Source organism: Felis catus, chromosome C1 (genome assembly GCF_018350175.1).
Source record: "Felis catus isolate Fca126 chromosome C1, F.catus_Fca126_mat1.0, whole genome shotgun sequence".
Lineage (NCBI taxonomy): Eukaryota > Metazoa > Chordata > Mammalia > Carnivora > Felidae > Felis > Felis catus.
Window position 1 is genome coordinate 34,812,770 of NC_058375.1, and position 12,270 is coordinate 34,825,039.

General features: G+C 46.5%; 1 protein-coding gene across 10 annotated transcripts in view; it reads right to left on the minus strand.

Moving 5' to 3' along the window:
• The window catches only part of ERI3 (ERI1 exoribonuclease family member 3), a 128,451-nt gene that overhangs the window by 87,704 nt on the left and 28,477 nt on the right, over positions 1-12,270 (minus strand). For all 10 annotated transcript variants that reach the window (XM_011284664.4, XM_011284666.4, XM_045035704.1 and 7 more), the window contains 2 exons: positions 6,870-6,986; positions 273-332 (listed from right to left, as the gene is read on the minus strand). In XM_011284664.4, the coding sequence (XP_011282966.1) occupies positions 273-332; positions 6,870-6,986 (177 nt within the window). The remainder of the gene's footprint in view (positions 1-272; positions 333-6,869; positions 6,987-12,270) is intronic.

Sequence of the window (12,270 nt, forward strand, 5' to 3'; positions counted from 1 at the left end):
GCAGAGGGCCAGGGACCAGGAGGGGGTGGGGAGCCCTGTGAGGATCTCAGGGCAGCACTCGGACATCTTGCCAGTAACCCTGATGGGAACAGCTGGAGATGACAGATCAATGGTTCAATACTCTCAACAGCATGTCACTGATGTGACAGCAAATGTTATTCTAATCAAGCCATAATCATAGTCAAATTACACGGCTACATTCTCAGGAGGGGAGGGAGAGAAAGGCAGCAGGAAAGGGTCAGAGGTCAGGAATTAAAGGTCATTCAACCTACCTCCAGTACTTGCTGCAGGCTTGGCTGACCATCCACCATAGCTTGAATAATCCCGGTGAGCTGAAAGGAAAGAGAAATAGCCAATAGGTGGAACCGGAGGGCACAGGGTTTCAAAACTGGACTGGATCCTTTTCTTTCTGTTTTTCTCCTTCTACTGTAAAAGATTCTGGTGTGCACTGCTTTAGGCTCAGAATCTGACAGAAGCCTTGGGAATAAAGTCCCAGGATACAAGGTGAATTCCCCCTGCCCTGAGAGGGGGATACACACCTACATACTGACCACAGGGTGTGTTTCATACCTATTTCAGCTTTTACTTTGAAAAAAACCTGATTTTATGTATCTTTTGTATTTAATAGGCTCAATAACTCCCTACAAATTACAATCTAAAGTCAATTCACCTCCAAGCTTCACAGAAGTTCCCAGAGAACTTGGAGAATACTTGCACAGGACAGCCATACTTGGGTTCTGATGTCCAGCATTTCCCCTTGTAACATCAGTGAAGAGCCAGGGGAGCCCCACAGGCATCTACCCTTCACCCTAAATACCTGGGCCCTCAACACCAACTAGGCAAGTAAGAAATAGACACCTTTAACTTAATGCAGATGAAAAGGCCTAATGTATGAATCTGCTCTAGAGAATTTCTGACTCACAGGCCTATGCTACACCCAGGTCAGGCCTAGCTTCAAACAAGCTTGTTGCTTTGCATTGTTTGGAAGTGAAAATATCCCTCGGACACAGACTAGGACAGACTGCCTCGGGGATCTGAGGCAGGAGGCCCCTATCCATAGACTTGGATCCAGCAGGAAATCACCATGCCCAATGTGCCCCTGGCTACTTCCACAGAGAGCAGCATCTCAGGCTTGCTTGGGAACTTCTTTTTTTTTTTTTTTTTTTTTTGGTAAGTGTTGGGGGGGGGATTAAACTCCAATTAAACTATAATTACATTTAATGAATATCAAATACCCAAATCACAGGAACCGCTGGCTCTAAGAGGGAAGGTTATTTTCTCGTAGCGACTTACATGGAATGGTAATACACACCTTTTAGGGAAGAAATTTTCATTTTAAGAACGCTGAGTTCCTCTAGGTGGGTTTCTGTAGTTCATCAAGTCATTATTAGGTGGTATTTTAAGGAAGTGTAAGGACACAGCCACTCTATTTTATATTCCAGAAACTGTTTTTATATTAATCTGTATTTTAATTGGGTAACAGCTGCTGCCTACAGACTTCCCATGGTCTAAAAGGAAAATAAATTAGAAAGATTAACTACACTGTTGTTTCGCAAGGCTTTAACCCACAGCATGCCCACCCGGCTGGCACCTCCACACCCTTTCCTTGCTTGGGAGACCAAAGAACTGCCCAGCAGAGGGAGGGCCTGAGCCAAAGAGAAGAAGAGTTGGTCTGCTGAGGGGTGGGAGTGGAGGTTTAGGGTGAGGAAGAGCTCTGGGTCAGCAGCTTTCATCTTAGAGTGCCAAGACTCCTCCATTTATTTAGTCAACAGCTATTCATGGACAGCCTACAATGTGCCAGACTCCATTCTAAGAACTAGGAATCCAGCCATGAGGAAAAACATGAAAACCCTGCCCTCATGGAATCTGTGTTCTTCTTGGCAGCCCCTCCTCTTCCCAGTCCAGCCAGCACCCAGAGCCACACATTCAGCAGGCAGTTGCCCTGTGTTTTGCCTCAGGCATACAGGGGCCAGAGCCCAGAGTAGGCTTGTTGCCAACTCCAGGTCCAACATCCAGATGACTGACTAGCACCCATGCATCCACTGCTCTTCTTTCTGGTCCAGCTTCTCTCCTGCTTGGTTCTTCCAGAGCCAAGTCACGTCCTCAAGATTGGAGCTGGGACTTAGGGTCAGGACTATCCTGGAAAACCTACAGCCACTCTTACTTCTTGGAAAGCTCTGGGGTCTGTGTGCCAGTCTCATGTCTAGTCTGAGTCTTCTGGGACAAGGTTAGGTCTACGACTTCTGACTCCTACCAAGGGTCACTCAGATGAGGTGAATACTGAAGGGCTTCCAGAAGGACTCGCAGAAGAAACCAATGGGTACCCTTGCCAAGAGCCCTCCCTCCTTGGAAAATGGGACTTAGGTCAGCATCTATGTACTCTACAAGCACCTGCTCTGGGCCCAGGAAAATCACTAATGCGGAGAGAGAAAATCACTATACTATAAAGGAAAACCAGGGCACTGCTCTCCAGGATCTCCTTCTATAGGCTAGGCCCACCTCTTCAACCCTGGTGGTAGTGGGTAGGGCTCCAGGGTCCTGGGGCTTTCTCACACTCCTATCCAGTGGTCAGTAGTCCTAGAATCATAGCCTGAGGGGGGCCTAGTGAGCTCAGCTCCCTCTCTACGTGTTTCTAGAGCACTTGTGGTTCAGCAAGACATGGCTTACAGCTGAATTCCTAAAGGGCATGAACTCACCCCCAGAGACACAGAGCCTTGAGCTATTGGTTCAGCTAGAGGCATCCTTCCAGGAGGAGGCCTCACTCCTCTGTATTAATGCTTCCAAGGATGGACTACATCTTATTAGCTCTACCAAGGCGCTAGATGAAGAGACTGTGGAATTAGGAACATTAGTCCATGCACCTGACAACCTATAAGACATCTCTAAGACCTACACGAGAAGCCATGAGGGAAAGAGCCAATTTAATAAAAATAAATATTGGAAAGTTCTACCTTAGGCATAACTTAAATCCTTCCTGCTGCAGTTTAAACCCAATCTCACTCGGGTTAATATATATTTGTAAAAAGCTTTCACATCCTCACAATGAAAGGTACTAGAGCAAAGCCAAGTATTATTAAGCTGAGAACCAGGGCTCACAGGCTAAACAGAGCTCAGAGACCTTAACCACTTAAAGCTGGAGAGGTGAGAGGAAGAATTAATGTGTGCTCTGTGGCTCCTTTCACCGAGGGATTACAGATTAACTCCCGCTTCTCCAGACTCGGAAACCACAAGGCGAGGGCTTTTGACCCTGACTGATAACATGACTGGTTACTGAGATCCCCTACCCACACAAGGGCTTTGTCCAGGAACAAGCTGGCTTCATCATAAACACTGGCAACTACAGGAAGCAGCCCAGGCCACTCAGTGCCAATAGAATGTCAGCATCCAGCCTTTCTCCTTTCACAGTTTATCTCCAACACAATCGTATTCTGACACCAAGACAGTTTGTTGATTACATAAGCACTTGTCTCTGGTGTGCAATCTGATAATCAGACCCACTCTTTCTCCTCAGACAAAGAGACCAATAAATCTCAGCCTTTATAAGTACAGGTGCAAGACAAAGCCCTTTACTGGCATTTAGCAAAATGGGTATTTTTTCTAGTTTTTTTTTTTTTTTTTTTTCAAGACAATGACAACAACAACAAAAAAGACTACACATGGTCAGGGACTGTGCAGCAGCCCAGCTGCTAGAGGCAGAGATCTGATGAGCTGGAGCAGATTTTAGAGGTGGTAGGGAAAGGGCTTGGGAAGGAATGAAACATGTCTCATCCTGTCTCTACCAGAAATAAGTCTCCAGGCAGACTATCAACGGGTACTAAGAAAGAATCTCAAGCAGGCTAATAACATGTCCATTACACAGAGCAGTAAGAGTGTCTATATGTGGGCTACAGACCCACTGAAGGCAGAATGCCTCTTCCTGCCGAGCCTGTCTCTCCCTCCACACAAGCATGTGCTCATATGTGTACTCACGTGTCACAGGCATGCATGCATGCACACACACATGCACACAGACCAGGGTTCTTAAGAACTTCTTGTGCACAAGAGAAAATCCTACTAGAGGAACTGCTGAGGCATAATCCACAGGTTTTGAGTTGTTCCTCACACTTACTAAGGAAAAAATTCCCTCTGATTATGATGATCTCTATCTCTACCCCAAAGGCAGCTACTGCCATGCTGGATTAGGCCCCACAATGATGGCTCCCATCCTTTGTCCATGCCTCTCTCTACATTACAACTCCATCTGGTATGGAGACAGAGCAACATTTGGATCATCTGAGGTTTTCCAAAGAAGACTTCACTTACTCAAAAGAGAGTCAGCAGTACAGTTACTTGGGGTCAGGGGTGGCAGGGAGAAAGGTGTGGCTGAATAGCTCTTTAATAACATTCATTCATTTAAGGAACATGTGTCAAGTGTTCACTTGGCACCAGGCCCTAATGATGGGACGGAGATGGATCAGATCTGGTTCTTGCCCTCAAGGAACTCACAATCTAGTGGGGAGACAGATAAGTATATACAGTTTAATGCATCTGATCAGCGCTTTGTGTAGTGGGATCAGCCAGGGGCTCAGGGGAGGCTCCCCAGAGAAGGTGACCCTGAGCAAAGTCCTAGAGGACAAGAAGGGGGGTGGGTGGAGAGTGGGAGCAGCATACAGGCAGGAGGAGCATCATGTGCAGAGGCACACTGTGAGGGGGTAACCTTCGGTGAGGGAAGTGAGGGGGTGTGAAGCAGGGAGATGTGAGGCTGGACAAAAAGGCAGGGACCAGGTCAGGGAGAATTGGGGGCTCTGGAGGCCTGAGGTGAAATGGCACACTTGTTGCCACAGCACAGCCATATCTTCACTTTCAGATAAGGCTTCAGAACAACGGTCCCAACCCACCGTGCTTCCTGCCCTCCAAATTACGTATTTGTGTCTTGGGGTGAAACTTTCTAGAAAAAAGAAAAATATCTCCCATCACAATCTCACAATCCCTCCTCCCATACCTCCCCAAAGAAGCAGTAGCAGTCCTGATTCCAAAAGATCCCTTTTCCCATTACTCTCAAGCATCCACTCCTGCCCAGAGATGAGCTTCCGCAGTGCTGTTCCATCCCTAAACAGCCAGCAACCTTTCTCAAATTTGGGCCTGCCCCACTGCACCAGGCAGCCTAGCTGCAGCTGAAGCCCCCACGGGGCAATCTGCACACAGAGAGAAGGAAGAGAAGGACAAGAGGACACTGCACTTTCAGGCTAGTGGAGGCTCAGGTAACTGGCTTGTTTTAGGAAAGTCTTCCCTTCCCATATGGAATGGGATTTTTGCCATCATTAAAATTTGATTTTTTCCAAAAGGGCAAAAAGAACAGATTAGCGCCCCCTGGTGGTACAGGTAATTCCCAGGGGCAAGGGTTGCGGGGGCGGGTATGTAGATCCCAGAGGGAGTAAGAATCTCAACATCATTACTGGAAACAACAAAAGGCATGAGAGACTAGACACCTTGGCAGATGGATACCTGCACCAAAAGGCCCACCTGGGTTGGGCGGCAAACACTGGCATCAAGCCCAGGAGCGACCCTCAGACTTTGTATCTGGGCTGAGTCAGCCTCAGAGCCCATGCGGCCTTCCCCCCAGTGGCAGGCAGGCCCTTTCCCAGCATTCTCCACACCAAGACGATTGTTTTGGGATCACTTAAGAACTCCTTTCCTCATGTTTAACTCATACTTAGCAAGTAGATCTCTAAAAGAAGGCACAAAGTCTCGAATATACCCCAGTCCCCAAATTCTTAAAAAGATTCCAGGACCACTCATGTTTTCCCGTTACCTTCTGCTGCCATACATACTTGGCCCATGATTCCACCACAGCCTGTGGCTACCACAGAGTTTATAACACAACACATCACAGAGGAAAGCAGCCACAGAAGGCTTCTCCATACAGGCCAGAGAATGAGAATCCTTCAGGGGTACCTCCTCTCTGCTCCTAGCAGCTCTTCTGAGCTGCATCAAGCATCAAGATCTCAGTTAGTCCCAGTTTCACAATCTGTAAAATGGGGCAAATACTAACCTGCTGGCAAGGTGGTGGAGTATAACACCAGCACAGGGTAAGGATAAGGATAAGAATATTTCAGCCTTGTCCAGGCTGTCCTCATACCCCACTTGGACTGCCCTTCTCTTTCCTTGATGATACAGTTTTGCTTCCCACTAAACCAACACTTCACACAGGACCACTTTGCTCAAGGACAGAAAAGTATCACCAGAAAGCTAAGACAGCCTGAATACAACCTCTCCCTCCCAGAAGCTGAAATCTTCACATCTTGTCAAGCAACCCCAACGGAAATGGAACTGAAAAGAAGCTGAATCCCAAGGGGCACCTGCGTGGCTCAGTCAGTTAAGCACCCACTTTGGCTCAGGACGTGATCTCATAGTTCGTGAGTTTGAGCCCCATGTTGGGCTCTGTGCTAACAGCTCAGAGCCTGGAGCCTGCTTTGGATACTGTGTCTCCCTCTCTCTCTGCCCCTCTTTGCTTGCTTTCTCTCTCTCTCTCTCTCTCAAAAATAAAAGAAACACTAAAATAATTTAAAAATTAAAAAAAAAAAGTTGAATCCCAAAAGCACCACCCTAGAGTGGCATACCACTCCAAATGCCTCAACACCAGGAGGAGTAGGGATGATAAGGAAGAGAAAATATTAGGGAAGCTGGGGTAGATTGTGCCCTCCTTGGGTCCCCAATGACCACAGTTGTGCAAGTGGAGTGGCAGACTTTATAAAAACTGCTGAATCCAATATGCACCTGCCTTAGCCACTGATAAAACTTAAGCTGTCCCTAAGCGGCATGTACAGAGCACCAGTGACCCATAAGCTCCCGCCCCAGCAGCCCCTGCTGCCCAGCTCCAGGGCCCTTACCTCTGTACAGAAGGGAGTAAGCTGTGGATGGACTACGGGCTGGACATACATGTGAAAGGTAGACTCAATCTCCATGGTTCGACCATTTAGCTTCAGGATGGGGAACTCGATAATTTCCTGGAATGGCAAAGATACAGAAAAAAAAAGAATACGTTTTTTTAACCAACCATTTCATAACTCAGAGTCAAGAATGAGGGAATGTTTTGGACTCATTAGCTCCTGCCAGGCCAGACCCAAGACTGAGTGTAATGGTGCCGGCCCAGTTCTTATTCTAACCTTCCCACTGTTAACACCCTCACAGGTGGCCAGGACTAGACACATGCCCCATCCCTACTGTCTCTGGAAAGGGGAAAGAAGACAGTAGTATAAGCTGCCCCAGTTTCCCCAACTGGTTCTCTGCCAGAGGCCTGTTCACTGGAGCCCATGAAAGTAGCCCCACTCCTCCCCCTTGCCCAGGCCTCTGCCCTGGATGGGCCTGGATCTCCAGCCACAAGACCAATCACAGCCCTCTACATTTAAATTTAAGCAGAACCGATGAGTTTCTTCATCCATTAAAAAAAAAAAAGAAAAGAAAAGATAAATAATAAATAAAGCCAAAGGGGATACTAAAGAGAAGAAGAAAACTGAGTAAGAGTAATAGGAGCTAGTGCCTCCCACCTTTCTTTCAGGCAGTACACCCTCCCCCAGCCTGCTCCCCCCAATCACTTAGCCAGCCCTTCCCAGTCCACTGGAACGTAATGGAAGAGAAGGAGGAGGAGTGACAATTTGTTTGGTGTCTCTAAGATTAATTTGTCTCCGTTATTTAATAGAGATGCACAGCACCAAGGTCCTGGTGTGCAAACAGGCTTGCAGAACGCTGGCTGTGCAGCATGCCTCATACATCGCTCCTGGGAAGGGAGGAATGCACCAGAGGGGGGAGAGGGCAGGAGAGCACACACGCACCAGAGAGAAGAGGGAAAGCGAGGAGAGAGAATAAAAAAAATTATTGCTTTTTAATATTCAAAAACAGTTTGCAAAATTTAATCAAAGCAGAGGAAAAGCTAACATTTTTACCACTTTGACATTTTTATTAGCGCTTTCATAAATTTTTAAAACATGAATGGAATTAGTTTACAACACAAAAAAACTGCCCTGAAAACATCTGGAAGAGACAAATAGGAAATAATAAAAAAAATAAATAAAAAGCAAAATCCTCCGAGTAAAATTAGCATGTTGGAAAGACCTCCACTGCAGAGAGAGAAGGGGAGCTTTGCCCCCTCCGTGGCCCCAGCAGTCAGCTCCAGCAGCATCCCTACCCCAGGTCCCCAGTTTTGGAGGGGACCTTTCTCATATCACTAAAATCAAGGCAAACTGGTTCTCTCCGGGGACAACCTGGAGGAGCAGCACAGAAGCTGTGGACACCTGACTGCATGCAGGACAAGGACGAGATGGAAGATGGAAGAAATGGCCGATCTCCTTGATATCCCAGGGCAGCCAGGTAGCCTCTTCCTCAAACACACTTAATACCACCACGCTTGTTTTTAAAGCATCTATTTTTATCCAACACATAAAAGCAGGACTGAAGACCAAATCAAGGCAGTCAGATTTCATAACAGAGAAATTCAAAGGTTCTGCTTGCCTGGTCTCCCCGCGCTGATCCCCAAAGATGGGGAAGCTAACAGGAGCCCCTGGAGACAGGAAGGGCAGCAAGGCTGAGGCAGAGGGGGCACGGCAAGGAGGCCCTAGCTGCTGCTCAGATTAGGTGGTATCTTTCCTCCCAACTCGAAGAGAGGGGGGTACTCATCCCAATTCCCTGGGCCTCTCTCATTCCTCACAAAGCACTACTAAGCAGAGATGGTAGAGGAGAATTTCGTGCTGAAAAATAAAACTGAGGCACACATACAAGCAAAATACACATTGGTCCCCCTGAAAAATCAGAAATCAAAGATTTCCAAGCGCTAACTCTGAGGTGGGGCTCATCTGACACCCGAATTTCTGATCTATCCTCCCACTGTGTGGGAGCAGCACTTCCCCAACAGGGGCTCCACAGCCTGGTGAGTTTGGCTGCCCTGGTGTCTAAAGAAACAAATACAGCCAGCTCCTCACTAACAATGTTAGCTGGGCCCACAATGAAATTTAACCTGTGACACAACTGTACTTTTCATTTAAACTTTCATTTGGAGAGAAGCAGTGTTTGGAGACCTGCAGTTTGTCCTGCTAATAAAGACAAGTGTTGGGACCTTTAAGGATGCCATTCATCTCTGGCTTTTATTAAATTCAATTTTCTTAAGCCCATGATACATTATGAAATTAGGAGTTGACATTCCTCTGGAAACAAAAATATCTATCAAACATAAATAGAAAAAAAACCCTCTATTACCAAGAATTTATGGCTTAAAGTTGATCTCTTTCCACTTTTTTACAAGCACATGGTTTGTTTCAGATATCTGAAATGTTATTATAGATCTAGAATTTCATTAGTATTTATTATAAAATAGTAAGCGCTTCAGCTCCTGCTTTGACTAGCACCAAGTCAGCATCCCCAGTAGATTCTCTGAAAACTTAGCCTTTGGGTTTCCCCACTGCACCTCTGTCTTCAAACTGTCCTGCTGCTGGCTTCCTTGCCCCTAGGGAAATGGAGCCAACCTGTGCTCACACTCAGGATCACCCTCCCAGATAGGAGGAACAAGACAGTCTAGGCTCCAAGCAAAAAGAAGAGTAGATCCCTGAAATGCCTGGGGGCCAGGGACTTGGTGGATTGGACCTATCATAAATACACCTGCCCAGTGTTACTAGCCCATCAGCCAGGCCTTCTTCCTAAGACCAAGAAGAGGGACTTTCAAGAGCCAATCTCAGAACATGACTTTGCACAGGCCCTTTCTCAGCACCATCAGCTATTGTAACAATGACCTTGCACACAGGCATATTCATTTAAGCCAATAAGGATGCAAAGAGAAGCTGAGAGATAGAAGACCCCATGAGGAGTCAGCAGAAAGGCTCTCACTTAGGTACTTCTTACCTCCCAAGATTGCCCAACCAAGCCCAGAACCTCAAAATACTGGCACCAACAGTCCATTTAGGAGAGCGGAACTCTAATCTCTACTAAGTTGACATGACTCTGCAGCCAGTGCACCTGGGGCATGTCAAACACTTCAACAGTTTTTAGCTCATAATGATCAGAAAGGGAATGCTAAAATCGTAGGTTTAGTAACTTCCAACCCAGGAGCTTATGAAGATGTGCCTAAGTACTAGCTTCTGGAGGCAATTGCTCTGATAAAGACACTGTTATTCCCGCCTCTCCTTTTCCCTCCATCTCCTCATTACCCTGGGAAAAAGTTTTTAGGAGTAGATGAGTGTCTGTTTGTGTGGAGGTAGCATCAGGAAGGAAAGAACCAGTATGTATTTACCAGTCCTTTATTCTTCCCCTAAGAATAGTTCCACGATTCCTTACAACTGTATGTCATTTACATTCAATTAAACTACCTGAGTAGCACCTACTGTGTGCAGGGCACTGTACAGGTGTTGCAGTGGGATTCAGAGAGATGTATCTCTGCTTTGGAGAGGTGCACAGACTAGTGAGCAGAAAAGACACTGAACAAATAATGAAGAATGTACTATGATAAGTATCTTAGCGGAGGGACATACTGAGCATTAGGACTTTCAATTTATTTTTTTTTTAATGTTTTTATTTATTTTTGGGACAGAGAGAGACAGAGCATGAACGGGGGAGGGGCAGAGAGAGAGGGAGACACAGAATCGGAAACAGGCTCCAGGCTCTGAGCCATCAGCCCAGAGCCTGACGCGGGGCTTGAACTCACGGACCGCGAGATCGTGACCTGGCTGAAGTTGGACGCTTAACCGGCTGCGCCACCCAGGCGCCCCAGGACTTTCAATTTATAGTATACTTGCAAATACATTTTCTTTATCTTACCCTTATTAATCCTGGAAGATAGGTCATAGCAGCAGCAGCAGCAACTCATAAACCAACACTATTAAGCACCTACTATTTACCAGGCAGGGGCTGGGTGTGGACATAGAGACAAATACAAGAAGATGTGGCTCCTCTCTCTGAGGTGCTTGGAGTCTGGGCAAGGGGTAGAGAGGAGCTGGCTCCAACACCCTCGGGACACTTGGGAAATGGAATCATTTCATTCCTTCATTTGTTGTTTACTACATGGCAGACACTCTGCTAAATGCTTAACAGGAACGACCTCATTGAAACCTCTTAACAACAATTGTTATGATCCCTGTTTTACAGATAAACTAAGGCCCAAAAAAGAAGTGGTCTCTTGCTCAAGGCTTCACACTTTGTGAGGGGCAGAGCTGGGACTCCAAATGGGGAAATAAGACTTAGAACAGGACTCACAGCTTTCAAAATCTGAAGGGTCAAGAGCTGATTCTTCCAGTCTGAAAGGTTGTCTTTAGTGAGCTTGGTCTGTCTCCTAGGAAGAGAGGCTGCTCTCAAGTTACAAGAGACCATGGACTATGCGGGCAGAGAGTCCTGGAGGACCGCTGCTGCATAGGCTCCACTGCAACTGCAGTGATGCAGACGGTGCTATGCTCGGGGCTCGGGGAGGGTGGGAGCCAGGAGCCCTAGGTTTGCTTCGCCAGCACAAGCTCTGTTCTCGCATGCAAACCTCGCTCTCTCCACTTTTGGTAAGTAACGTGAAAAGGGAGGATAAACAGCAAGATAAAAGCCAAGCACACGGCTCTAACAGAGATCTCTGCTTTTACAGAGCTCTCCACGGGACCAGGGAGGTGATGTGATCTACCGAAGGTGACAAACATGGTAGGTGGTGGAGTGAGGATTCAAATCCAGACAGAGAACACCCCAAAGCATTTCCTGTCTCTCATCTTTAAGTGGCCTCCCATCCTCCCGTAACTGCTACAAACCACCAATGTCTCAGTTTTCTGTCTGTCCAGACCAAGGGTTTCCTGGAACACAGAACTTTCAGAGCTAAAACTGGAATAGCTAGTCACCCTACACTGTCCACAAGCTACCTGCACCACTAGGTTGTCCAAAGGTAGAGCATGATAGATTCAAAAAGCTGGTCTGCTGATGGTGGATGGGAACTAGCCACAACTTGACAACTCAAGACAGAAGCCTCAGAATTTGGATTTTTGAAAGTATCCATGGTTTCAAACCTACTGTATCCGCTGTCTCCCTCAATAAAATGACAACAGCAAACCTTTCTTTGTTTTTTTAAGGGGAGGGAAGACACATAAAAAGGAAGCACCAAGTAAATATTTGTCTCAGGACAAAACTGCAATAGTGGTTCAAATGAAATTTCACACCTACAATCAGTAGATTACAAGAAATAAATGTGTAGGTTGCTTTCAGGGTATTCAAATTCCCTTCAACTAAAGTGTCCTCAGTGATAAGATTGTATTTGAAGATAGAACAACAACAGAAGGATTTTAA